Raw genomic sequence first — 27,443 nt, 5'->3', positions numbered from 1 at the left:
TTCCAATTAGGCTCTTTACAGCCTTCTGGACTTACATTGAGTTCAACAACTTCAGATCATGAACTCTCTCCTCCATCCTCACCCCTTTTTTCAAATATTTATTTTTTAATTTATATATATATTTTCCTCCACCTATTTCTATTATTATTTTAAAAATTTATTTCCATTCATTGTTTTATCCCCACTGTTTAACCTATTTTGATCATTTCTCCCTCACTGTCCCCTCCCCCACCACACTAGGGCTATCTGTCACTTGCTCGTCCTGCTTTCTACTCTTAATGTCACCATTAGCACCTCCTTTAGCCAGTATCACCACCATCACCCCTTTGACCTTTTGTTTATGACATCTTTTGCAATCTCTCCTTTGCCTTCACCTATCACTGGCCTTCTATCCAGCTTCACCTGTCCCAGCCACCCCTTAAATTGTATATATTTTACCACATTTCTTCTATTCCTTAGTTCTAAGAAGAGTCATACGGACTCGAAACGTTAACTCTGTCTTTCTCTCCACAGATACTGTCAGACCTGCTGAGTTTTTCCAGCAATTTTTGTTTTTGTTTCAGTTAAACCTGTAGTTTGCTCCACTTTTGTGCCCAAAGAGTGACCTGGTATAAGGAAAATGCCTGGCTTGAAAGATAGCAGAACTTTGGCCATAATTGAGTCTCAAGTCTCCTTGATCTTCTACTTGCACCCATCATCAAACCCATCATCAGATTGAATTCCAACAATGCAACCAGATTTCCAGGCACAAAAGGAAAGGATCATTCTAATGATGCTTATTTGTAATTTTTTTTTTTAGCACTTCTTAAGTTTAGCTTCACTGAGTTCTGTTCTATATTTTGTGCTTCTTTGAATGAGTTTTATTGCATAATAAATCACATCCAAAATTGAAGTTAACCCAACTGCAGATTCATAAACAGGCAGCGCCCAATTAGGTGAGCTGAAAGTTAAAAATTTCCTACTTCAACAGGAAACATAATGGTCTGGATTCAGCACGTTCCTTGGGTTCAGATTGTTTACACTGATTTCCACCCATGTTAAGTTTGGGCATATCTTAACAAGATATGGGCATAACATGACTTTGGAAGAATGGGAAGACACTGGCATATTTTCAGATCCAGCTTCTAGGTTGTATCCAAAGGGACAGCTTTAGGCTTAAGTGTTCTTGGCAAGTCAGATTATATACTTTCACATAAAGCTTATTCTGTAGGTTTCAAAATGCTGCATATGATGAATATTCTTTGCCAAGTGGATATAACATCACAAGCTCTTCAGCATGTTACTACCCTCCATTTATTGCCTAAATTAGACCTGAACAAATAAAGATTCATGCCAGTGGCAAAACCGCAAAAGAGCGGAAAATTGGGTCAGAATCAAAGCTAAAGGTATTAAGGCCACATACTGAAATTAGCACCATTAATTCCCCAGCAAGAGCCTTGGATTCCCATAAATCAACTTCCGTCTTGGATCACAGCGGCCATTACTAAAGGAAAGTTGCTTTTTTAAAAAAATATAGTGAACAGGGCTCTTATGCAACTAAACTAGATTTTTAATGCCCATAACATTCAGGATTAAAAATATTAAGTGTCCTGACTGCTACCTTCCATAGTTGCTTGTTCAATGTTCATTGATGCAGTTACCCATTTAACTCCACCCTTGCTGTTTGCCAATAACTGGATGAATGGCTATCTAGTTACTACTGGTGTCTCATTCCACAGGCTCTTTGAACTGACACTCCCAAGAATGAATCAGTTTCAAAGGGTTGCAAAATGAGGTGTGAGTAACACAGGAAATACACAGCAATCATGCATAGGAAACTTTAAGATTACTTGTTGCAGAGGTTTGATTACACATTTAAGTCAACAAACACCCAAATACCGTAAAAACTAAAATAACAAAACTCACCTATACTGGAAGTATAATCCGTGGCACCAAAGATCAACTCCGGCGCCCTGTAGTACCGTGAGCAGATATAAGAAACATTTGGTTCACCACGCACCAATTGTTTTGCACTGAAATAAAAAGTAAAAATTATACACAAATGAATAAAATATTTTTTTTTAAAGTTGTCTAAAAACAAATTTAAAGTCTGATCTTAAGACATGAAAATCAAATTATTTATTACAGGAGCTATAAGTTAATGCATGGTGAATTCCACCATACACTTCTACAGCGTACATAAAAAACAAAAAAATAAAACCTTGAATGAGGTTTTGGGTCTCAATATTTCTGTAATGGCACCATTGTTCCAAACATGCAACTTTTAAGCTCTTATATTTTTTATATATCAGAGGTGGTAATGTGAACATTTTTGAACACCAGGTGGCATACTAAGTTGCAGGTGACTACCCATATAGGACAGAAAATGGCTATGTTTAAAGTGTTCAGACTGCAGCATGGTCCAACTCATTGTGGCAAATTATGGCTAACTTCTGCATCTGAATCAGAGAGAGGAATGTGTTTCACAGGCAGAAGCAATACAATGTAATGGTGTTTTCCGAAGTCTCATTGATTTGATATAAAACCTGGCCATCCGAATCTCAAAAAAAAAGCCCTTTATGAAAACTCTCTCAATTTAATCAAATTATTGCTACAAAAGGAATACAGGAAAAGATATATAAGAATCTCATTATGGGATTGATAAATAGCTTCCTTAGGGCTATCCTCTTGGACTCAGTAGGAGAGAGACGATGCTACGAGGAATCTATACCCAGGTAACAACTTCTGTCAAAGACGATATTAATTTTCTCATGCAGATTGTTCCTGCTCCTATTGAAGGTATGTGCAACTTTGTTTCTTGCTGGCTTATGTTTTGCTGACAATTGCACTGCACTTAGTCCATTGCAACCCATATCTATAGAGAATGAAGGCAAAAGTCAAAATACTGCAGATGCTGAAAATCTGATGCAGAAAATGCTAGGGATACCCAGCAGGCCAGGTTGAGAATCAAGGCACATGGCATTGAATTGAGTATCACCTAGGTTTGGGCATTGGATTAGAGTTGTCAGGTCCCATGTTCAGTCTTGCCACATCCAGTTGTGAATGGTGGCAATTAAACAAAAGGAAAAAGCTCCACAAACATCCCCATCGGTAATGATGATGAAGCCCAGCACATGAGCACAAGACGGGGCTGAAGTGTTTGCTATCATCTTCAGCCAGAAATGCTGAATGGATGATCCATCTTTACCTTCTTGAGATTTCCACAGCATCACAGATGCCACACTCCAGCCACTGAAATATCAAGAAACGGCTGTGCACACCTAATACAGCCAAGTTTATGGGTCCTGACAACAACAGCTGTAGCACTGAAGATTTGTGGTCTAGAACTAGCAGCACCCTTAGCCAAGATGTTCCAGTACAGCTTCTACCCGACAGTGGAAAATTTCCCAGCTATGCCCTGTCCATGCAAGATAGGACAAATCTGATAAGGCCGATTACTACCCCAGGTTAAAAGCAAAATACTGCAAGTGCTGGAAATCTGAAACAAAAACAGAAAATGTTGGAAAAACTCAGCAGGTCTAGCAGCATCTGTGGAGAGAAAGAGAGTTAAGATTGAGTCCATATGACCCTTCTTCAGTGGAAATGTGATGAAATTTATACTGCTTAAAGGGGGGGCAGTTGGCACTGGATAGAGGGCCAGTGATAGATGGGGTGAAACGAGGGATTGACAAAGATGCCATGAATGAAAGGACAAAGGGTATGTTAATGGTAGTAGCTAGTGCTAAAAAAGAGTGCTGATAGTGTCATCAAAGTAAGAAAACAGAATGTGATAATGTCAGAACAAGGGTAGCATTGTGTGAAAGAACAACATGGAACAAGTAACAGATGCCCTGTAGGGGATGAGGCGGAGGGGGGCAGTAGTGGGGAAAAAAAAGATAGAAGAAGTGAGAGAAGGGGGATAAAAAAAGGGGATAAAACTACAGATAAAATAAAAAAATAAATAAAAATAAGCGGATAAAAAATAAAAGTGAATGTAGAAAAAAGGGGATTGAAAAGAAAAAGGGGAGGAGGATGGAGGACAGAGTTCATGGTCTGAAGTTGTTGATCTCAACGTTAAGTCCAGGAGGCTGTAAAGTGCCTAATCGGAAAATGAGGTGCTGTTCCTCCAGTTTGCATTGGGCTTCACTGGAACACTGCAGCAGGCCAAGGGCGGACATGTGGGCATGAGAGCAGGATGGTGTGTTGAAATGGCAAGCGGGTCTGGGTCATACTTGCGGACAGACCGGAGGTGTTCCACAAAGCAGTCACACAGTCTGCTTTTGGTCTCCCAGATGTAGAGGAGGCCACATTGCAGTAGATGCAGTAGAATAATTGAAGGAGATGCAAGTGAAGCACTGCTTCACCTGAAAGGAGTGTTTGGATGGTGAGGAGGGAGAAGGTAAAGGGGGAGGTGTTGCAACTTCTGTAATTGCATGAGAAGGTGCTGTGGGAAGAGGATGAGGTGTTGGGGGTGAGAGGAGTGGACCGGGGGGGTCCCAGAGGGAATGGTCCCTATGGGATGCTGATAGGGGGGATGAGGGGGAGCTGTGTTTGGCGGTGGCATCATGCTGGAGTTGGCAGAAACAGCAGAGGATGATCCTTTGAATGGTGAGGCTGGTGGGGTGAAAAGTGAGGACAAGGGGGACACTATCATGGTTCTGTGAGGGAGGGAAGGCATGAGGGCAGAGGCAGGGGAGATGGGTCGGACACAACTAAGGGCCCTGACAACCACAGTGGGGGGAAACCTCAGTTAAGGGAGGAGGAAGACATGTCAGAAGCGCCGATTTGGAAAATAGCATCGTCAGAATAGGAATGACGGAGGCAAAGGAACTGAGAGAAAGGGATGGAGTCCTTACAGGAAGCAGGGTGTGAAGAGCTATAGCCGAGGTAGCTGTGGGAGTCAGTGGGCTTGTAATGAATATTTGTGGACAGTCTATCACCAGAAATGGAGGCAGAGAGGTCAAGAAAGGGAAGCTAAGTGTTGCAGATGGACCATGTGAAGGGATACAGGGGTGGACAATGGAAGCAAAATTGATCAATTTTTCCAGGTCCAGACGAGAACATGAAGCAGCACTGAAACAGTCATCGATGTGCTGAGAAAACGAGTTATGGGAGGGGGCCTGAGTAGAACTGCAACAAGGCATGTTCCACATACCCCATAAAGAGACAGGCATAACTGGGACCCATGTGGGTACCCATAACCACACCTTTTATTTGGATTACTACCCCATTGGTCTACTCTCAATCAACAACAAAATGATGGAAGCTGTTGTCATCATGTGGTACTTACACAGCAACAACCTGCTGACTGATGTTCACTTTGGCTTCTGCCAGGACAATACGACTCGAGACCTTGTTACAACTTTGGTTCAAATATGGAATAAAGAACAGTTCAAAAGGTGAGGTGAGAGTGCCTGCCCTTGAGCCCAAGGCAGTATTTGACTGGGTATCAAATTAAGGAGCTCTAGTAAAATAAATGTCAATGGGGGAAAGCTCTCCAGTAGCTGGAGTAATACCTAGCACAAAGGAAGATGGGTGTGGTTGTTGGAGGCCAATCATCTGAGCCCCAAAACATTGCTGCCGGAGTTCCTCTGGGCAGTGTTCGAGGCCCAACCATCTTCATTTGTTTGTGACATTCCTCCATTGTAAGGTCAGATATTCGCTGATGATAGTGGTGTTTAGTTCCATTCGCAACTCCTCAGATACTGAAGCAGCCTACGCCCGCATAAAGCAAGATCTGGACAACATTCGGCATGGGCTGGTAAGTGGCAAGTAACATCCGTGCCATGAGTGTCAGGAAGTAACCATCTCCAACAAGAGAGAATCTAACCACCTCCCAATGACATTTAACTCATTACCATTGCTGAATTCCCCTACCATCAAATTCATGGTTGCGGGTTTGCAGGGGTCACCATTGACTTAACTGGACCAACTATGTTAACCTAACCCAAAACTGTAAGTCAAGAGTTTTAAGAAGTACTCTCTATTTATCTGGATGAGTGCAGCTTCAATAACACTAGAAGCTCAACACCATCCAGGAGAGAGCAGCACTTTAAAAACGCCTGATTCACCAACTTAAACATTCACTTTCCCCACCATCAACGTATACCAACGAGATGCACAACAGCAACTCGCCAAGCTTCTTTTCAACAGCGCCTTCAAAGCTCATGGACCTCTACCACCCAGAAGAACAAGGGCAGCACATTCATGGGAATACCACTACCTGCAAGTTATCCTCCAAGTCACACACTATCCTGACTTGAAAATATATTACCATTTCTTCACTATCACTGGATCAAAATCCTGGAGTTCCCTCCTTCATAACACTGTGGGTATGCCTACACCACAGGGACTACCATAAGAATCACTACCATAAGAATATAAGAAATAGGAACAGGAGTAAACCATTTGGCCCCTGAAACCTCCAAGAGAGCAATAAATGTTGGCCTCGCCAGAGATGATCACATCCTAGAAACAAATTTACAAAAAAGAAACTGTGCACTATCAATGAAATATTTCGGAGCTAGACAAATTTCACTTAATTCAAGGCAGTTTATAATAACATGAGTTATGGAAACTATCACAACATCCTGTGCTACCTCTTAGCTGGGTTTCCTCTCTATCCAGAAAGTATTAACCACTAGCACCAATTCTGAAGATAGCAGCTGCAGCTATGCAAAGTCAAAACATTGATACTTTCCATTTACCACTGAAGAGCTCCAAAAGACCCTCTGTGATAAGACAATCTATAATGTTACTTAAGCAAGGCATTTTTCCTATCTAAATTAGGGGTTTTTAAAAAAACTTGCATTTATGCACCACCTTTCATGATCTCAGAGCATCCCAAAGCACTTTGTTTTTGAAGTGTAGTCATTGTTATAATGTTAGAAAACACAATGGCATATACGTGCACAAGGTCCCACAAGCAGTAATGAGATAATGACCAGATAATCCATTTATTAATGATGGTGGTTGAGGAATAAATACTGGCTAGTTCACCATGGAGAACTTCATGGGGAGATAAGAGAACACAGAGGGCAGAATGATTGTTTGGTTCAAAGTCTCATCAGAAAGATTGCACCCTCGACAGTGCAGCATCCTCTCAGTACTTCACTTGAGTGTCAGCCTAGATTATATGCTCAAATCACTGAAGTGTGACTTGAGCCCACAGAGTAAAAGCAAAATCGAGAATGCTGGAAATCTGAACAAAGAGAAAATATTGGAAAAACCCAGTTTTTTTTCTCTACATATGCTGCCTGACCTGGTAAATTGTTTCAGATCCATGACCTCTCATTAGAACTCTCAACATTCTGATTCAGAAACTAGAGTGCTACCACTGAACCAAGGCTGACGCCAAGCTTCAGCATATATTTCTTGGAAGAAGCATATGGCTGACACCTAATAAATTAGCAGAGCTAGGTTTGTGCATTCTTGTCAGAAAATGAAACACGCCTGTTGAGCTAGTACTTTGAAAATCTTATAGTATAGCAAAACAATGCAAGCAGTTATGAGTGTAGTCCTAGACTCAACTTAAACATTGGGAGTTCACGCACATTGGAAGCCAGAGGTATCAGCTAAAAATGTTCCACCAAATAGGCCTAGATTTATTCATACTGAAGCACAAAAAGCAAGCACCAACCAAGTCAACATTCTTATCCTAAATTTAAAATCAATGTTAGTTGATATTTTGACTTCTTGAAAATTTTGAAAAATGGAACAGAATCACTGAATGACCCTCCAAGTTCTATTATTTAGAGGTACAACAAATGTGAAAGATGGAAGTTGCAACTCTGCCTCTAAAGAGGGAAGTAACGTGGTTTACGTGTAGGCGGGATAACCAACAACGAACCACAGAATGCGGAGAAGGAAAGTTGCTAACCTGTTTTTAAGTGTTTCTATAATTAACTTGTGAATAATGATGTAATTCTCTATGCAAAGGGTCTAATCAGACACTAATAAATCAGGATCACAAATTGAAGACAATAATCATTCTGCAGATGAAACTCAACTGACATCAGGCTATGAGACCGTATGGGGGAGGCGGAGAGAGTCGAGGAAGAAATAAAATATCACTAGTTGCAAACCAACAGCATTGTAATTCAAAATGAAATTATGTAAAAATTGTAATTCCACCAGGCAACTTTGATATTTAGGTACAAATACTTTGGGATGTAATGTCAGTCATTGTGTCATCTTTGTATTTAAAACTGTCTAGGATTCTTGGTTTATAATTATTCACTAAAACTAAATGCAATAGCTCAAGCAAAATGTATGCAGTAAACCCACTTTAGCTTATACAGATGAATTTGAAAAGTTTGAGCTTAATTTAAGAAAGTCACCTTTTGATCACTGTTTAGGTGGTCAGATACATTATTACATGGAGAGGGAGGGAATTTTTGAGGGTTGGATTAAGATACTATTCAAGCACTGGAGAAAGCTTCACCGTGCATCTAGCCAAAGTTGTAACAAACCTGTTACCGCTTAATAAAAAAGTCTAAAGCAGCCCACTTGACATTGCCTATTAAGTTGAACAGAGAATTCATTTTGAAAAATAATTAAGTGCTTGTACAGTTCCAATCAATTTAAGTTTGGACTAAGTGGGGTTATTCTTGGTAAGCAGGAATAAGGAGGCTAAATATTTTCCAAGGAATAAGTGACACAAGTCCAAATGGAGCTGAGGGAGGGACAAAGTGACTTAGGTTACAGATCCACAAGCCATTAGAAGTAGCAACACAAGTTAACAAGACCATAAAAAATGTAAACAAAGCATTGATATTAATTTCTAGAGGAAGAAAATCAAATAAAAGCAAAAAGGTTGCATTTAACTTCGATAGAACCTTGGTTAGGCCATACTTAAAAAACTGTGCACAGTTCTGGTCTCCATACTACAAAAAGGATATAGAAGCATTGGAGATGGCACAAAAAGGATCGACAAAGATGATACCAGAAATATTGAACAGCTCTTATTATGAGAAAAGGGAAAGTTGCGGGGTGACCCAAAAGAGGTCTTTAAAGTTATGAGCAGCTTGAGGGAATAAAGGCAGAGATGTTTCCACTTGTTGGGAGCACAAAACTCGGAGTCATAAATATAAGATAGACATTAATCCAATTAGGAATTCAGAAGAAAGGGTTTGAACGTGGAACTTTGCAACCACATGGAGCAGTCGAGCTGAACAGCATAGATACACTTAAGGAAAGCTAGGCAAATACATAAGAGAAGGATAGTCATTTCGTATTACAGAACTCGAGTATTGTAATAAAAATAGAGACATGCCGTTGAAGCTTTTTATCTTGCGCTCATCATGACACTTGGCAAGAATACCAATAGTAAAAGGGAACAACAATTTATATTGCATGAGAAGAGAATGCTGATTGGTTGGCAAGTGGACTCTGATTGGTAGAGGTGTTGCCATGGAGAACGAACCAAGGGACAATTAATGGCCAAGCTTTTGTTCAAATTCAAACCAGGCAGGTTGACTCTGATTGGTCAAGGCAACACCATGGGGAATGAACCAGGGAAAGGCTGTCCTTCAAGTTTACACCTAGTTAAAAAGGTGCAATGCGTAGGCATGCTCCCTCTGTCTGCAAAGGACAGGGCCCTGTTTGTGACTATATGTAGCTTCTAACATGCGTAAAGTCAGTCACACTGCAAGCCCGACTAATAATCTTAAATTGGTTTTCAGTGCAATTCTTAGTCTAATCAGGATTGTGTAGCAAATGTTGTCCAATTGTGTAATCACATCTAACATTGGACATTATTCTTTGAGTTTTGCAAGCACGGGCTGGTTGGTTATGGTTTGTACTTTGCCTGTTGCGAACTGAAGGGATGCGCTATTTGATATGATTCGCCAATTGTTAGGGCGTACAGCCTACATATGTGGCATCACACTGACACGAAAATTCATTTAGCACATTAATCATTTGAGTGATAGGCAGAACGTTTTTTTGATTTGATGACAGCCAAGATTCTCATGCAGTGTAAAAAATGTTGTTCCCTTTGCTATGGGTATTCTCGCGAAGTGTCCTTACGAGTGCAGATGGAAAGCTTCGACAGCATGTGTCTTTTGTCAGTAATACTGAAGAGAAGGATTACGCTGATGGGGTTAGATGCAGAGTGGGAGGAGGCTTGTGCAGAGTATGAACACCAGCATATACCATTTGGGCTGAATGGCCTGTTCCTGTGCTGTGAATTTTATGTAATTCTTATGTAATCTTACACAAATCCAGCCAATCCAATTTTAAAGAAAAAACAGAATTTCACAGTAAAGTCACTGCTTATGTTCTTCAGGTTTTTTTTCCAATTGATAGAAATTTCTAATTTCTTTGGTCAAACAGCTTCAAACTTTGTATCTCAACTCCTGAATAGAACATTTTTCACCTCCATACACCTTCCCTTTTATTGTTCCCTATTCTGACCGTTGCTCCATACAGAATTCAGTTATACAGGTACCAGCGGGAATACATCACTTCACGCTGGTGTTTATTTTTATGTTTGAGCCTAGATATTGAATATCAACAGGTGAGTTGATTGTCTATGTTTGGGGTAGGAGAAAAAAGGTGGCACATGACATTACTGATCTTGCTGTCAGTAAAATCTACACATGTATATTTTCCAGAAAGAATCACTGGATAGCAAATCAGCTGGAAATCTGATCTAGTGGAAGAGAAGGGTTGGATCTGTAGAGATCTGCTCATCACATTAACTTGAAAGTGGGGCCCTCAAGATCTGTCTGCACCAATGACACACTAGCAGAGTAGCTGATGCATTTACTCATTAAGCACCAGGGAGGTAAAGCTAAATAAAGTCTAGGGCTTTGATTGCCATAAATCCCTTTTCTCATATAAGTAAAGTAGTACAACAAAGAGTGTTTCCATCACTCCAGACCTTATTACATAGACAGAGAACTGAATTTCAGAGGTGAAGTGAGGGTTGACAGCCCTTGACATCAAGGAAGCATTTGACAGTGTGACGAAGCAAAATTAAAATTGATGGGGGAAACTCTCCACTGGCTGGAGTCACACTTGGCACCAAAGGAAGATAGTTGTTGTTGTTAGATGCCAATTGTCTCAGCATAGCAAGAGTTCCTCAGGGTAGTGTCCTGGGCCCAACTATCTTCAATTGCTTCAATGGCCTTACTGCCATCATAAGGTCTGAAGTGGGGATGCTCATTGATGATTGCAGTGTTCAGTACCATTTGAGACTGCTCCAGTAGGCCGTGCCAGCATGCAGAAAGACTTGGACAACATTCAGACTTGGGCTTAAAAGTTGCAAGTAACATTCGTGCCATACAAGTTCAAGGCAATGACCATCTCCACTTAAAATTCAACAGCATTGCCACCACTGAATCCCCCCCATCAACAACATCTTGGGGAGGGTCGCCATTGACCAGAAACTGAACTGGAGCAACCATATAAATACTGTGGCTACAAGAGGTCAGGGGCTGGAAATCTGCAGAGAGTAACTCACTTCCTGACTCCCCAAAGCCTGTCCACCATCTACAAGGCACAAGACAGGAGGGTGATGGAATACTCTCCACTTGCCTAGATGAATACAGCTTCAACAACACTCAAGAAGCTCAACACAATCCAGGGCAAAAGCAGCCCACTTGATTGACGCCACATCCATTCACCATTAAACATTCACTCCTTCTACTACCAATGCACAGTGGTAGCAATGTGTACTATCTTCAAGACGCACTGCAGCAACTCACCAATCTTCCTTTGGCAGCACCTTCAAACCCACGACTTGTAGCATTTACAAGAGCAAGGGCAACAGAACACTATTACCTCCAAGTTCCCTTCCAAGCCACACAGCATCCTAACCTGGAACAATATCACTGGGTCAAAGCCTGGATCTCCATTCTTAACAGCACAGTGGGTGCACCTACATCTCATGGATTGCAATGGTTCAAGGCAGCAGCTCACCACCACATTCTCAGGGGCAATTAGGGGTGGACACTAAATGCTGGTCTTGCCAGCAACTTTCTTATCCAATGAAATGAAAAAAAACTCACCTTCCAAAGTCACAGAGTTTCAGGACAGCTGTTTCAGGATCAAGCAGCAGATTCTGTGGTTTGATATCCCGATGGCAAATTCCAAAGGAATGGATGTAAGCTAAACTCCGGAACAGCTGATACATATACAACTATTAAGAGAAGAATTTTCACCAATTATTTGAACAGAATTCTCTAGTTTTGATTAGACAAGTTAGAAAAACAAAGAATTGCATTTACATGGCATGTTATTTCCTCAGGACATCTCAAAATGCTTTGCAAACAAGTTATGAAGCCAATGTGGCATCCATTTTGTATAGGGCAATGTCCCACAAACAGTAAGTAACTGAACAGATTATCTGTTTTTGGTGGTGCTGGTTGAGGGAGGAATGCTGGCAGGGAAGCAACTTATGTTTTATTTCAACTTGCGAATATTTGATCACCTCAAACTGGCATCTCAAACTGTAATGAATAGCATTACCTGTCAAATTAAAGTACAGTTTTGCACACATTTGAACTAACCATTTTGGCCTAATTAGTACTTGCAACTCAGAGGTTTGTGGGTATGCCACTTCAAGGACTTGAGCAGTCATCACACTGCAGTGAGTGCTGCATTGTAACAAGTATTCTTGCAGTGAATATTTAAGAGGAGAGTCCCACCTGCCCATTCAGCTGAATCAGGTGGTCATTATAGGTCCCATTAATGCTAATAGAAAAAGGATAGGGAATTTTATCAGTGCCCTGGATAATATTCCTCCCTAAAAAACTACCGCAAATAAATTATTTGGTTATTCAACTCTTTGCTGTGTACAAATTTGCTGCTGAGCTTATCTACACAAGTATCACTGTACTTAAAAATAACTCACTATACATGAAGCATTTTGAGATGTGACAAGATGGAAACTTTATACAACTGGAAATGTATGAACAAGGCAATTGACACGTTTGTTTAGTGCCAAAGTGAATTTAGAAAAGTCGAAACTGCGCGCTTCTACACATGCTTATGTTGTGCAACGCTTTGCACGTCATACTGATGTCACCTTAAGCTAGGTAATAAATGTTTGACATGGGTCTGTTCCATTAATTGCCTGGCCTTGTTTTACAAATCTATTGTTACATGTTGAAGGCAGTGAACCGAATTACAGATCAAGTTCCAGGTTCAATTCTTGGTCTGTACTGAGTAGTTAGCTGAACTCAACACTATAGTTGATAAGAACATTATAAATCAGTCCATAAACAACCTGGATTAGAAAAGAGAGTATCACATCACTATCTAGTGCTGTAACTCCAACAGGAAGTGCAATACATAGGTTTTGGTAAAGGGCAGTATTAAATAGCCTGTCAATGCCCATTTAGTCATGTACAAAAAAACGGCCACTATGGCTAGTTGATAGTGGAGGCGCAGCTTCTAACCTCTGTTTACTCTCTAAAGACCTTAAAGACATCTAGAGACCTTCCAAACCAGTGGTTAACTTTCTTCACAACTCCAATCAGATTTCCACCTCTGCCGCAATGTCAACATGACACAGTTAACAAACCTTCGCTGTCTAGCTCAGTGGGGCTGCCTTCACTTGGTTCCACTCTTACCGATCAATCATCACAAGTAATGGCCACTGTACTATTACCCTGGCTTCCCCCAAACGTTTTTGCCCAGCCCCTCTTCTTCCTCGGCTACACCTAACCATATGGCTCTGCACCCACATGTATAATGCTGACATGCAGCTCTACCTCCACTACCTTTCGACCAGTCACTGTTTCTGTTGTGTTTGTCCAACATCCAATCGCCACAATTTCTCGCAGATGAAAACCGGGAAGACTGAGCCATTGTCCATGTCACAAACTCTGTACTCTTGCTATTGATTTCTAACAACCAGCCCCCTCCAACCTCCTTACCAATCTCTCAAAATGGTTACTTTTGAGACTTGAGGATGGCAGCAGTGTTAGGCTAGCAGATTGGGCAGTCAAGTGGCAGATGGAATATAATAGAGAAATGTGAGGTGATACAGTTTGGCAGAAGAGATATGGACAGGCAATAAATACTTAATAGCACATTTCTAAAGAGTGTGCAGGGACAGAGGGACTTGGGATTTATGCACATTGATTTTAAAGATGGCAGAACGTATTCAGAGTGTAGTCAGCAAAGCATATAGGATCGTACACCCTGAGCTTCATAAATACAGGTGTTGAGTACAAAGGCAGGGAAGTTATGCTTCAGTTTCATAAAGTTCTAGTTGTGCCTAGAGTATTAAATCCAGTTCACCATATTTTAAGAATGCGAGGGTCTTTCAGAGGGTGCAGAGAACATTTACTAGAATGGTTCCAGGGATGAGGGATGTTATAACAACTTACATTTATACAGCATTTTTATTGCAAGGGAATGCCCCAAGGTGCTTCATAGGAGCATTATAAAACAAAATAACACGCTGAGCTACATCAGAAGGTGTCAAGTCAAATAACCAAAAGCTCAGTCAATGAGGTAGGTTTTAGTGACAAGTTTACGGTTATACCTTCCAGTGCCTATTTATTTGGCTCAACATCCATTTATTATATTCATGAATCTATGAAAGCATCTTGCACATTTTTTATATTACAGGCACCATATAAATAAAAGTTACTGTTGTGTATTACAATTTAAGCCACTCACTCATACTTCCTTCTTTGACTAAAGAATCTGGTTTCGTAAGGAAACTTGTGCTTGCTATGTACCTCCTTGCCACTAAATATCTAGGATAGCAATGTTGCAGGACAAACAATTAACTCTTCTACTGTAGTGCACCTGAAATAACATGGACATATCCACCTTTCCCCCCACCCCCCCAAACATCTCTGAACAAATGGATTTAAGGGATGCATTTCTCAGGCTAAAAACAAACTCATATTACTAAGATGTAAAGATCTTGGTTGCCACCATTTCTTTTAAAACAGTTTTATCTGACTAAAATATCAAAAGAAGCTTGAAGGGTATTTTACGTAATTGCATAGTGTTGGACTCAGTCCTGCTTTACTGCAAGGACCTAGACATGCAAAGTGAATGAACATATGAACAAATGGATTAGAAGACGATCACTCAATCCCTTGAGCCTGCTCCGCCATTCAATAGGATCATGGCTGATCCGATTATGGCTTCAACTCCACAATCTACCTACCCCCAATAACCTTTGACTCCCTCATCAAGAATCTGTCTACCTCTGCCTTAAAAATATTCATTGACTCTGACTCCACCGCCCTTTGTGGAAGAGTTCCAAAGACTCACGACCCTCTAAAAGAAAAAAATTCTTCTCATCTCAGTCTTAAATGGGAGATTGCTTATTTTTAAACTGTGTACGCCAGTTCTGGTCTCTCTCAAAAGGGGAACGTCCTTCCAGCATCTACCCTGTCAAATCCTCTCAGGATCTTATAGATTTCAATAAGATCATCTCTCAATCTTCTAAACTCCAATAGATACAGGCCCAGACTGTCCAACCTTTCTTTGTAAGATAACACCCTCACCCGCCCCCCCAAACCAAAACTCTGCACTGTACTCTAGTGTAGTCTCACCAACACCCTGCACAACTGCAGCAAAACATCTCAACTTTTATATTCCATTCCCCTTGCAATAAACAACAACATTCCATTTACCTTCCTAAGCACTTGCTGTACCTGCATACTACCTTTCCCTGATTCATGTTATCAGGACACTCAGATACACTGTACCTCAAGGGTTCTGCAATCTTTCCCCATTTAAATAACATGCTGCTATTCTATTCTTCCTGCCAAAGTGGACAAGTTCACATTTTTCTACATTATTCTCCATCTGCCAAATATCTGCCCGCTCCAAAGGGACATAGGTTATGACCTCTTCACAACATATTTTTTTACCTATCTTTGTAACATCAGCAAATTTAGCAACCATACCTTCAGTCCCTTCATCCAAGTCTATGATGTAAATTGTAAATAGTTGAGGCGCCAGTACTGATCCTTGTGGCACTCCAATCATCACATCTTGCCAACCCAAAAAAGACCCATTTATCCTTACCTACTCTGTTTCATGTTAGCTAACTAATCCTGTATCCATGCTAATATGTTACCCCCTACACCAGGTGCTTTTATATTGCATAGTAACCTCTGATGTGGCACATTATCAAATGCCTTCTGGAAAGCTAATTACAGCATATCCATAGGCTTCCCTTTATCCATGTTGCTTGCTACAAAGAACTCCAATAAATTAGTCAAACATGATTTTCCCTTCACAAAACCATGTTGACTCTGCTACATTGCATTGAGATTTAAGCTCCCTGCTGTAACATCCTTAATAATAGATTCTAGCAAATTCCCACAACAGATATTAAACTAACTGGTCTTTAGTGTCCTTCCTTTCTTGAATAGAGTTGTCACGTTCGCTATTTACCAACTTGATAGGACTTCTCCTGGATCTAGGGAATTTTGGAAAATTAAAATTAATGCACCTACTCTCTCAGCCGCCACTTCTTACAAGATCCGAGGATGAAGGGGCTTGCAAGCTTTTAGTTCCAACAATTTTCTCAGGACCCTTAGCCTGGTGATTGTAATTGTTTTAAGTGCCTCCTTCCCTTTTGTCAGGAAGATATAATAATTCTCATAATGTTACGTGAACTTATTGTAGAGTAAAAGTGGGGTCTGTGTCTATGGATCAATGACTGTGCGTGTGTGCATGCTTGTGAGACTTAAATGAATTAAAGGCAGCTGGCCTGAAGGCTTTGACCTGTCAGAAGATAAACTAGTTTTGAAATGTTAAATAGGTAAACATGGGGGAATGTAAGAGGTAAAGGGAACATTTGCATTTTAAATAAACCAGACTAACTTGGGTTCAAAGAGAGGGAGTGAAATATTACACCTAACCAGGGGAAGTTAAGAAACAGTGTGTTTATTTTTCCCAAAGATTACTGGTGAACTTGATACTACGAGAGACTTTTATTATCAGAAAGGTAAAGTCCAAAAAGTAGTGAAACAATGGGAATTTGCATTCAAAGGGGAAAATACATATAAAGGAGTGAAGGTTGTGTAAGGGTAGACATTTTAAGATCTAACAAGTGTGAAATGCTTTCAGCATCTAAGCCTCAAGCTGCTGTGGACAAAGGACCAAAGTTAAGGAAACTCACTTTGAATTGGATTGTTCAGGGTATCCTGTTTCTTTGCCTGGGTCTTTTAAAATCTGCTTGTTTTACTGTTGCCTTAACGAAGGTCTAACTAGAAGTCAGGTTAATTAGGGGATTTGGAAGTTATTATAGTAATAATTTGTAGACATATGTACATGCTTAAAATCATTTCTCTTACTAGTAAGTGTTTAATCTAGTTTTGTAAAAAACCTGTAAGGCTCCTTGGTCTTATTAATACTGAATTCAAAGCCCACAACCCAAAACATACAAATTGCAAAAATAGTTGTGGCAGTTGTCTCAAGTTTCCCTCTGGGAATTGAACAACTCAACATTTACCATCTGCTGTGCCATAACATGGTTGGGGGATATATTTGAGATTCTTTGATTGGGTTGGAGTTGGTGAATCTTAAGGTTATGAGTACGAGAAGCACTTTGAATTCAGGATTTGGTGAGAATTTTTTTTTGAAGTGGTAAGACTGCAATAAGGCTTTGGCAGCTGAAATTATAACTTTGGCTAGTTTACAGAAGGTAACTAAAGTTAAGTAAATGGAATTGGCGGATAAATTACAATTGGGGTTACCCGCAGGGGCGAAGAAAGCAGACATAATTGAAGGCATAGCACAGCATTTAAAGTTGGAAGTGATGCCTGACACTAGTGAGTAACAGCTGGAGGTAGTGAGACTTCAGTTAGAGATAAAAAGGCTTGAATTTGAACAAGCAAAGGAACTGAGAAAACTTGCATTGGAGGCAAACAAAAAGGAAAAAGGATTGGAAATGAAAAGATTGGAACTAGGGGCAGCAGGAAAAGGGAAAAAGAGAGATTATTAAAAAAAAATGGAAATGCAAAAACTTGATCTCCAGAGGGAAAAGTTAGCAATGGAAGAGACAATGAAGGAAAGAGAAAGGGAGTAGTGGCTTATAAAGCTGGATTTTAAAAAGGACTCATCAGATGCTGAGGAAAGTTCAGATGATGAAAATATCTAAAACACAAGTGGGGAGATGTTTAAATTTGTACAAGCTCTTCCAAAGTTTGAGGAAAGAGATGTGGAAGCATTCTTTATTTCATTTAAGAAAATAGCTAAACAAATAAAATGGCTACAGGAAAACTGAGCATTGTTGTTACAATCTTGGTTGGTGGGTAGGGCGCAAGAGGTTTATGCTTCACTGTCAGAAGAAATGTTGGTGAACTATGATGTGGTAAACAAGGCTATTTTGAGTGCATTTAAGTTGGTTCCTGAGGCAGAGAGGCACAAGCAGAAGAGGAGTATGAGAAAACAGCCTGGACAAGCTTATATTGAGTTTGAAAGACTAAAACAAAGTCATTTTGACCAGTGGATATGGGCATTAAAGATGGGATCAACATATGGAGGCCTTGGAAAGGTAATTCTTTTGGAAGAATTTAAAGATTCAATTCCTTCAGTAGTGAGAACTCATATGGAGGAACGGGGTTAAAATGGTAAGACAAGCAGCAGAGATAGCTGAAGATAATGAGTTAGTTCATAGAGCTAACCCTTTTTTCATCACCCTTTTAAATCAGAGAAGGATAGAAAGTGGGAAAGTGAATGGGAGGTGGGTAGTCAGGGAAGAGTAGTAAGTGGAAATTCGCAGGAAGTTTCTCAGAATAAAAAGGAAGGTGCTAATGGTTGAAGTGACATTCAAAAATTGAGGTGTTTTCATTGTAATAAAGTTGGACATATGAACTCTGTGGAAATTGCAGAGAAAATCTGTTGGAATTATAGGGGTGCAGAAAAGTTCTGGAAGTAAAAGGACTGTGGGTTCGGAGGTTCAGGCACAGGAAAAAGGAATGGTTTGTGTACAAGTAAAATAGGGAGAATCAGTGATAGGTAAAGAAGTGGGAATGTGTTCACAATTAATCCAAGAGAATTCTGAGGAGCAGGCTGCAGAAATGCTTAAAGATTTTGTGTGTGAAGGGGAAGTATTTCCATGTGTACAGGGTGGTCTAGGTAAAGGTGTTAAAAGTTTAAGAGACACAGGGGCTAGTTAATTCTTAATGTTGTTGGATAGTGACATTTGTTGTTCAGAGGGAGTATTGCTGGAACAGGTGACAATAAGTGGGAGTCATAGAGATGCTACACCTATTCCATTGTGGAAGGTAAATTTAAAGAGTAAATGGAAAACAGGTGAGGTGATTGTTGGAGTAGTGGAAAAATTACCCATTGCAGGGGTTTAATTTATTCTGAGTAATGATATAGCTGGATCACAGATGTGGGTGATGCCTATGGTAGTTGAGCAGCCTTTAGAAGTGTTTTCAACAGAAATGTTGCAGAGAAAGCATCTTGGATTGTTTCCAGCTTGTGTGCTAATGAGATCTTGAAATAAGAACAGGAAGTTCAAAGGCAGGGAGAAGGCATGGAAATCCAATTAGCAGACACTGTTTGATAGGGTTGTTCAGGAAGAAAGACTGGAAGACAATTCAGCTGAAGTATTTAACTCAAGGAGGTTAATGGAGTTACAGATAAAGGATTTGCAAATAAAATATTTGTATCAGACAGCTTTTTCAAACAGAGGCAAATGTATTCCAGAATGTTATTACCTTAAGGATAATGTTTTAATGATAAAATGGAGGCCTAATCATGCTTCTGCAAATGAAAACTGGAGGGAGCTGCTTCAGATTGTAATAACCATTTGGATACAGAAATGAGATTCTGAGAATAGCTCATGAAATTCCAATTGGGGGGGGGAGAAGACATTTAGGAATTAGATAGACAGGTGCAGGTACAAAAACATTTTTTTGGGCCTGGATTGCATAATCAAATTCTGTAGAACGTGTCACATGTCAGGTGATTGGGAAACCACAAGCTATGATTAAGCAGGCACCTTTAATTCCAATTCCAGCATTTGAAGAACCTTTTACTAGGGTCATGACTGATTCTGTAGGACCGCTCCATAAGACTAAAATCAGTACTGGAAATCAGTACTTACTGACAATAATGGATGTGTCTACCAGGTTTCCTGAAGCAATATCTTTGAGAAATATTACAACAAAGAAAATTGTGGAAGAGTTAACTGTATTTTTTTTTTACAAGATATGGATTATCAAAAGAAATACAAATCAGATCAGGGTTCAAATTTCATGTCACAAACTGTTTAAAGAAGTATGAACAGTTTGGGAATAAAGCAGTTCAAATCAATAGCTTACCATCCTGAGTCACAAGAGGCTTTGGAAAGATGGCATCAAACTCTAAAACCTTTGACGAAGGCATATAGTTAGGATTATCCACAGGATTGGGATAAGGGAATTCCATTCTTGTTATTTACTATTAGGGGCACGCCTAATGTATCGACTGGTTTTAGTCCTTTTGAACTAGTTTATGGTCATGAGGCGAGAGGACTACTGAAATTGAATCATGAGTAATTGGTGGGTCAAAATTCAGAAACTACTCTCCTGGATTATGTACCAAATTTCAGAGATTGGACAAAGCATCTGAGTAAGCTAGGGAACATTTAAAGATATCACAGCAAGTGATGAAAATGAAAGCAGACAGGAAAACTACAGCTCGTAGTTTTGTTGCTGGGGAGAAAGTATTAGCTCTGTTACTAGTACTGGGTGACTCATTAAAGGCAAAGTTTAGTGGGCCTTACAGGATTGAAAAGAAGTTGAGTGAAGTGAAATATTTAATAAATATTCCAGTTGGAAGAAAGAAGCAGAGGGTGTGTCATGTAAATATGCTTAAAAAGTACTTTGACAGGGAAGAGGACCAAAAGGAGACGTTAGTGGTGGTAGATAATGAGAAAGAAGTAGTAATGCAGGATTCTGAAATTGATTTTCCTCTAATCAAATTGGATAATGAAGGGGTACTTGAAAATTTAAATGTGATATTGAGTTACCTTCCAGACAAGCGTCAACGTGTATTGGAGAAGCAATTGAGGTCACACAACTCTACTTGTGGAAATAAGTTGGGGAGGACAAATTTAGCTATACATGATGTGTCTGTAGAAGTTTCATCTTCACTAAGGCAACATCTTTATAGATTAAATCTGGCAAAGTTATAAGTACAGATAGAAATTGAATTCATGCTTCAAAATGATATCATGGAGTCTAGTTGCAGTAACTGGAGTAGCCCATTGTGCTGGTATTGAAACCAGATGGAACACAAAGACTGTGTGTGGACTACCAAAAGGTAAATGCGGTGACAAAAGCAGATTCATATTCTATTTCATGGCTGGAAGACTGTATTGAGGAAGTGGGACAATCAAAATTTACTAAAGATTGACTTGCTAAAAGGATATTGGCAAGTACCGTTATCGGAGAGAGCAAAGGAGATATCCGCTTTTGTGATGCCAGATGGACTATATCAGTTTAAAGTCATGCCGTTTGGTATGAAAAATGCACCTACAACATTTCATAGACAAAGTAATTGCAGGTCTGAGCAATTGTGCTGTTTATATTGACGACTTGATAGTTTTCAGTCAGATGTGGGAGGAGCATTTACAACATCTGGAAGAAGTACTTACTCGATTACAAGAAGCTAATTTGGTGGTGAACTTGGCTAAAAGTGAATTTGCAAAAGCGCAAGTTATGTATCTAGGTCATATTATTGGACATGGTATGATGGCTCCAAGAAATGTGAAAGTTAAGGCTATCATGGATTTCCCCGTGCCTACAACAAAACGAGAAGTTTTGATGTTCCTGGGCATGAGTGCATTTAATCGGAAATTTGCACTAAATTTTAGCACTGTGGTTGTTCTACTCATTGAACTATTAAAAGAGAACAAGAAGTTTCAATGGGCACAGGAGTGTCAGAAGGCATGTGACATTTTGAAAAACTGTATTAACCACCGTTTTGGCAGTACCCAATTACACCAAATAATTTCAGTTGGCCGTTGACGCAAGTGATATAGACATTGGGGTCGTACTGCTACAAGATGATGACATTGGAATTGAAAAACCAATAGGGTATTTTTCACAGAAGTTGAACGTACAACAGAAGATATTCAACAATCAAAAAGGAGACTTTGGGTTGGTGTTAGCATTGCAGCATTTTGAGATTTATGTTGCAAACAATTCATCAGAAACAATTGTTTATACAGGCCACAATCCTTTAAAGTTTCTAGACAAATTTCGATACAGAAGTGCAAGGCTATGTAGAGAGAGTTTATTACTGCAACCATTTAACCTACAGATTATACATGTAGCAGGATGAGAAAATCTGATTGCAGATGCGTCAAGAGTTTGAAGCTTGAAAGGAAAACTGGACATTTAAAAACCTGGACATTGGACTAGAATGATTTCTGTTGATACCAAGGATGTGTGTAAATATTGCGTTACTGCATGCATCTGGTAATGTAATAGCATAATAAGTATAACAGGTAATGTCAGAGGAGTTCAGAAAATGAAGCCGTCTGTTTAAATTATGGCGGTTCATTTTTTATAAGAAGGGGGATGTCAGGAATATAATTCTCAATGTTATTAGAATTTATTGTACAGTAGAGTAAAAGTGGGGTGTGTGTGGCTTAATTGAATTAAAGGCAGCTGGTCTGAAGGCTTTGATCTGTCAGAAGATAAGCTAGGTTTGAAGTGTTAAAGTAGGTAAACATGGGGGAAGTTGCAGAATGTAATAGGTAAAGGGCACATTTGCATTTTAAATAAACCAGACTAGCTTGGGTTCAAAGAGAGGGAGTGAAATATTACATCTAGCCAAGGGAAGTTAAGAAACAGTATGTTTATTTTTCCCAAAGATTACTGGTAAACTTGGTACTAGGAGAGATTTTTATTATTAGAAAGGTAAAGTCCAAAGAAGTAGTGAAACAATGGGAATTTGCATTCAAAGGGGAAAATGTGTAAAAAGGGGTGAAGGCTGTGTGTAAAGGTAGGTAGGCATTTTAAGCTCTTACAAGTGTGAAACATCTTCAGCATCTAAGCCTCAAGCTGCTGTGTACAAAGAACTGAAGTTAAGGAAACTCACTTTGAATTGGATTGTTCAGGGCATGTTTCTTTGCCTGGGTCTTTTAAAATCTATATGTTTTACCGTTGCTTTAACGGAGACGTAACTGGGAGTCAGATTAAATAGGGGATTTAGAAGTTATTATAGTAGCAATTTGTAGATAAATGTATGTGCTTAACGAACATTTCTCTTATTAATAAATGTTTAATTTAGTTTTGTAAAAACCTACAAGGCTCGGTGGTCTTATTACCACTGAATTCAAAGCCTGCTTCTCAAAACATACAAATTGCAAACATAGTTGTGACAGTTGTCTCAGGTTTCCCTCTAGGATTTGAGCAACTTAGCATTTACCATCGGCTGTGCCATAACACTTTCAACCTACATACGCAAACATACAGACATACGCATTTGAAGTAGTAGGCCACATGACCCCTCTAATCTGCTTCCCCATTCAATAAGATCATGGCTGATCTGATTGTAACCTCAACTCCACATTCCTACCTATCCCCGATAACCTTTCGCCCCCTTTCTTAACAAGGATCTATATAGTTCTGCCTTAAAAATATTCAAAGACTCTACATCCACTGCCTTTTGAGGAAGAGCTACAAAGGCTCACGACCCTCAGAAAAAAAAATTCTCCTCATCTGTCTTAAGTGAGCAACCCCTCATATTTAAACAGTGACCCCTAGTTTTAGGTTCTCCCAATAGAGGAAACATCCTCTCTACATCCACCCTATCAAGACCCCTCAGCAGCTTAAAGGTTTCAAAAGATTTCTTACTCCTATAAAGTCCGCCTAGCCTTTCCTCATAAGACAACCCACCCAATCTTGGTATTAGCCTAGTAAACCTTCTCTGAACTGCTTCCAATGCATTTACGTCTTTCCTTAAATAAGGAGACCAATACTATACTTCAGATGTGGTCTCACCAGTGTCATGTTCAACAGAAACATAACCTCCCTATTTTTGTATTCAATTCCCCTTGCAATGAATGATAACATTCTATTAGCTTTCCTAATTACTTTCACCTCCTGATGAGCAATTATTTCTGGGATGTTATTTGTATCCTCTACAGTGAAGACAGACACAAAAAATCTGTTCAATTCATCCGGCATATCTTTATTTTCCATTATTAATTCCCCATTCTCACTCTCTAGGGGACCAACATTCACTCTACTTACTTTTTTCCTTTTTAAATACCTGTAGAAGCCCTTCTATCTGTTTTTAGACATCTAGCTAGCTTTCTCTTGTGCTCTAATTTCTCCCTCCTTATTAACCTTTTAGACATTTTTTGCTGTTCTTTTATTCTGTCCAATCTTCTGACCTGCCACTCATCTTTGCAGAATTATTCCTTTTTCTTCCAGCTTGATACTATCTTTCTTTAGTTAGCCATGGATGGTGCATCCTTCCCCTAAGAGTCTCTCTCTCTCATAGAATGTATCTTATGAGTATTCTGAAATATCTCCTTAAATGTCTGCTGACCTATCTCTACTGACCTATCCCTTAACCTAATTCCCCAGCTCACATCAGCTTGCTGTCTTTATGCCCTCATAATTGCCCTTATTTAAATTCAAAACACTAGTCTTAGATTGACTCCTCTCTCCCTCAAACTGAATGTGAAATTCAATTACCTTATGATCACTGCTACCTAGGGGCACCTTCACTATAAGGTCATTAATTAATCCTGTCTCATTGTACATTATCAGATCTAATACAACTTGCTGTCTAGTTGGTGCTAAAATGTGCTGCTCCAAGAAACCATTCCAAAAACACTATGAACTCATCAGCCAGGCTACCTTTGCCATCTGATTTGTGCAATATGTAGATTAAAATCACCCATGATTATTGCTGTACCTTTTTCAGAAGTCCTCATTATTTCTTCCTCTATATCCTGTTCTATAGTGAGGACCTATAAACCACTCCACAAGTGACTTCTTACCTTACTATTTCTCATCTCTACCCAAACTGATTCTGCATCTTGATCTCCAGAACTAAGGTCATCTATCTTTCTCTTTATTGTAGCAATGTCATCTTTAATTAACACAGCTGCTTTTCCACCTTTTCCTAGCTTCCTGTCCTTCCTAAATATGTGCCTTGAATATTCAGGTCCCAGTCTTTGTCATCCTTAAACTACATCTCTGAAATGGCTAACATATCATACATTTCTATCTGTGCAATCAATTCATCTGTTATGTTACAAATACTACGTACATTCAGTTACAAAGCCTTTAGTTCTGCCTTTTTACTTTTATTGTAACTTTGAGCCTTATCTGCTGGTGCACTCTTAAGCTTTGTACACTGACCCTTCATCACTCATTCATGGGATGTGGGCATCGCTGGCTAAGCTAACATTCATTGCCCATCCCTAATTGCCCCTGAGAAGATGGTAGTGATTTATCTTCTTGAACTGCTGTAGTTCACGTGGTGTAGCTACACCCACAGTTCTGTTAGGGAGGGAGTTCAAGGATTTTGACTCAGCAACAGTGAAGGAACGGTGATATAGTTCCAAGTCAAGATGCTATGTGGCTTGGAGGGGATTTTCCAGGTGGTGCTGCTCATGTACCTGCTGCCTTCTAGATGGTAGTGGTTGTGGGTTTGGAAAGTGCTAAGAAGTCTTGATGAGTTCTTGCACTGCATCTTGTAGATAATACACACTGCTGCCTCTGCTTTGGTGGTGGAGGGAGTGAATGTTTGTGGATGGAGCGCCAATCAAGTGGGCCGTTTTTTCCTGGATGGTGTTGAGCTTCTTGAGTGTTGTTGGAGCTACACTCATCCAGGCAAGTGGAGAGTATTTCATCACACTCCTGACTTGTGCCTTGTAGATGGTGGACAGGCTTCGTGGAGTCAGTTGGTGAGTTACTCACTGCAGGATTCCTAGCCTCTGGCTTGCTCCTGCAGCCACAGTATTTATGTGGCTAGTCCAGTTCACTGGTCATTCTGGTCAATGGGGTAACCTTCTGGGTGTTGAGAGTGGGGGATTTAGTGATGGGGAGGTGATGGTGTAGTGGTATTGTCGCTGGACTCGTAATCCAGAAACCCAGGGTAACGTTCTAGGGACCAGGGTTCAAACACTGCCATGGCAGATGGTGGAATTTGAATTTAATAACAATCTGGAATTAAAAGTCTAATGACGACCATAAAACCATTGTCAACTGTTGTAAAAACCCAAGTCCTTTTGGGAAGGAAATCTGCTCTCCTTACCTGGTCTGGCCTAGATGTAACTCCAGGCCCACAGCAATGTGATTGACTCAAATGCCCTCTGAACTACAGCAACTAGGGATGGGTAATAAATGCTGGCCTGGCCAGTGATGCCCACATCCCATGACCAGAAAAAAAATTTAGTGATGGTAATGTCATCAAATATCAAGGGCAATGGTTAGATTCTCTCATTGGAGTTGGTCATTGTCTGTCACTTCTGCAGCGCAAATGCCACTTGACAGCCCAAACCTGGAAATTGTGCAGGCCTTGCTGCATTTTGACATGGACTGCTTCAGTATCCGAGGAATCGTGAATGGTGCTGAACACTGGCGTTTTGGCTGATGATTGCACAATCTGACCTTATGATGGAAGAAAGGTCATTGATGAAGCAGCCAAAGATGGTTAGGCCTAGGATACTATCCTGAGGAACTCCTGCAGTGATGTCCCACAACAGAGATGATAGACCGCCAACAGTCACAGTCATCTTCCTTTGTGCAAGGTATGACTCCAAACAGCAGTGTTTTCTCTCCCGATTCCCAATGACACCAGTTTTGCTAGGGCTCCTCAAGGCCATACTCAGTCAAATGCTGCCTTGATGTCAAAGGCAGTCACTCTCACCTCTGGAGTTCAATTCTTTTGTCCATTTTTTTGAACCAAGGCTGTTACGAGGTCAGGAGCTGAGAGATCCCATGGAACCCAAAACTGAGCATCAGTGAGGTTATTGCTAAGCACGTGCCGCTGGATAGCACTGTCGATGACCCCTTCCGTCGCTTTACTGATGATCGAGAGAAGACTGATGGAGACTGCTTTGTGCTTACAAGAAATACCTGGGCAATTTTCCACATTGCTGGGTAGGTCCCAGTGTTGTAGCTGTACTGGAACAGCTTGGCTAGGGGTGCTTCAAGTTCTGCAGCACAGGTCTTCAGTACAATGGCCAGATGGTTGCCAGGGCCCATAGCCTTTGCAGTATCCAGTGCCTTCAGCTTTTTCTTGGTATCATGTGGTGAGAATCGAATTGGCTGAAGACTGGCATCTGTGATGATGGGGGACATCGAGGGGAGGCAGAGATGGATCACCCACTTGGCACTTTTGGCTGAAGATAGTTGCAAATGCTTTTGCCTTATCTTTTGTACTGATGTGCTGGGCTCCTCCATCATCAAGGATGGGGATATTCATGGAAACTCCTCTTCCAGTGAATTGTTTGATTGTCCATCACTATACACAACTGGATGTGGCAGGACTACAGAGCTTCGATT

General features: G+C 40.2%; 1 protein-coding gene across 1 annotated transcript in view; it reads right to left on the bottom strand.

Annotated features, from left to right (window-relative positions):
• Positions 1 to 27,443, bottom strand: part of gsk3ba (glycogen synthase kinase 3 beta, genome duplicate a) — a 181,168-nt gene that overhangs the window by 25,804 nt on the left and 127,921 nt on the right. Inside the window, exons 5-6 of the mRNA XM_041211303.1 lie at positions 11,994 to 12,124; positions 1,906 to 2,012 (exon numbers count right to left, since the gene is read on the bottom strand). Of these exons, the coding sequence (XP_041067237.1) occupies positions 1,906 to 2,012; positions 11,994 to 12,124 (238 nt within the window). The remainder of the gene's footprint in view (positions 1 to 1,905; positions 2,013 to 11,993; positions 12,125 to 27,443) is intronic.

Source organism: Carcharodon carcharias, chromosome 18 (assembly GCF_017639515.1).
Source record: "Carcharodon carcharias isolate sCarCar2 chromosome 18, sCarCar2.pri, whole genome shotgun sequence".
Taxonomy (NCBI): domain Eukaryota; kingdom Metazoa; phylum Chordata; class Chondrichthyes; order Lamniformes; family Lamnidae; genus Carcharodon; species Carcharodon carcharias.
Note: the sequence above shows the minus strand (reverse complement) of the source record. Positions and strands in the feature narration are given on the sequence as shown.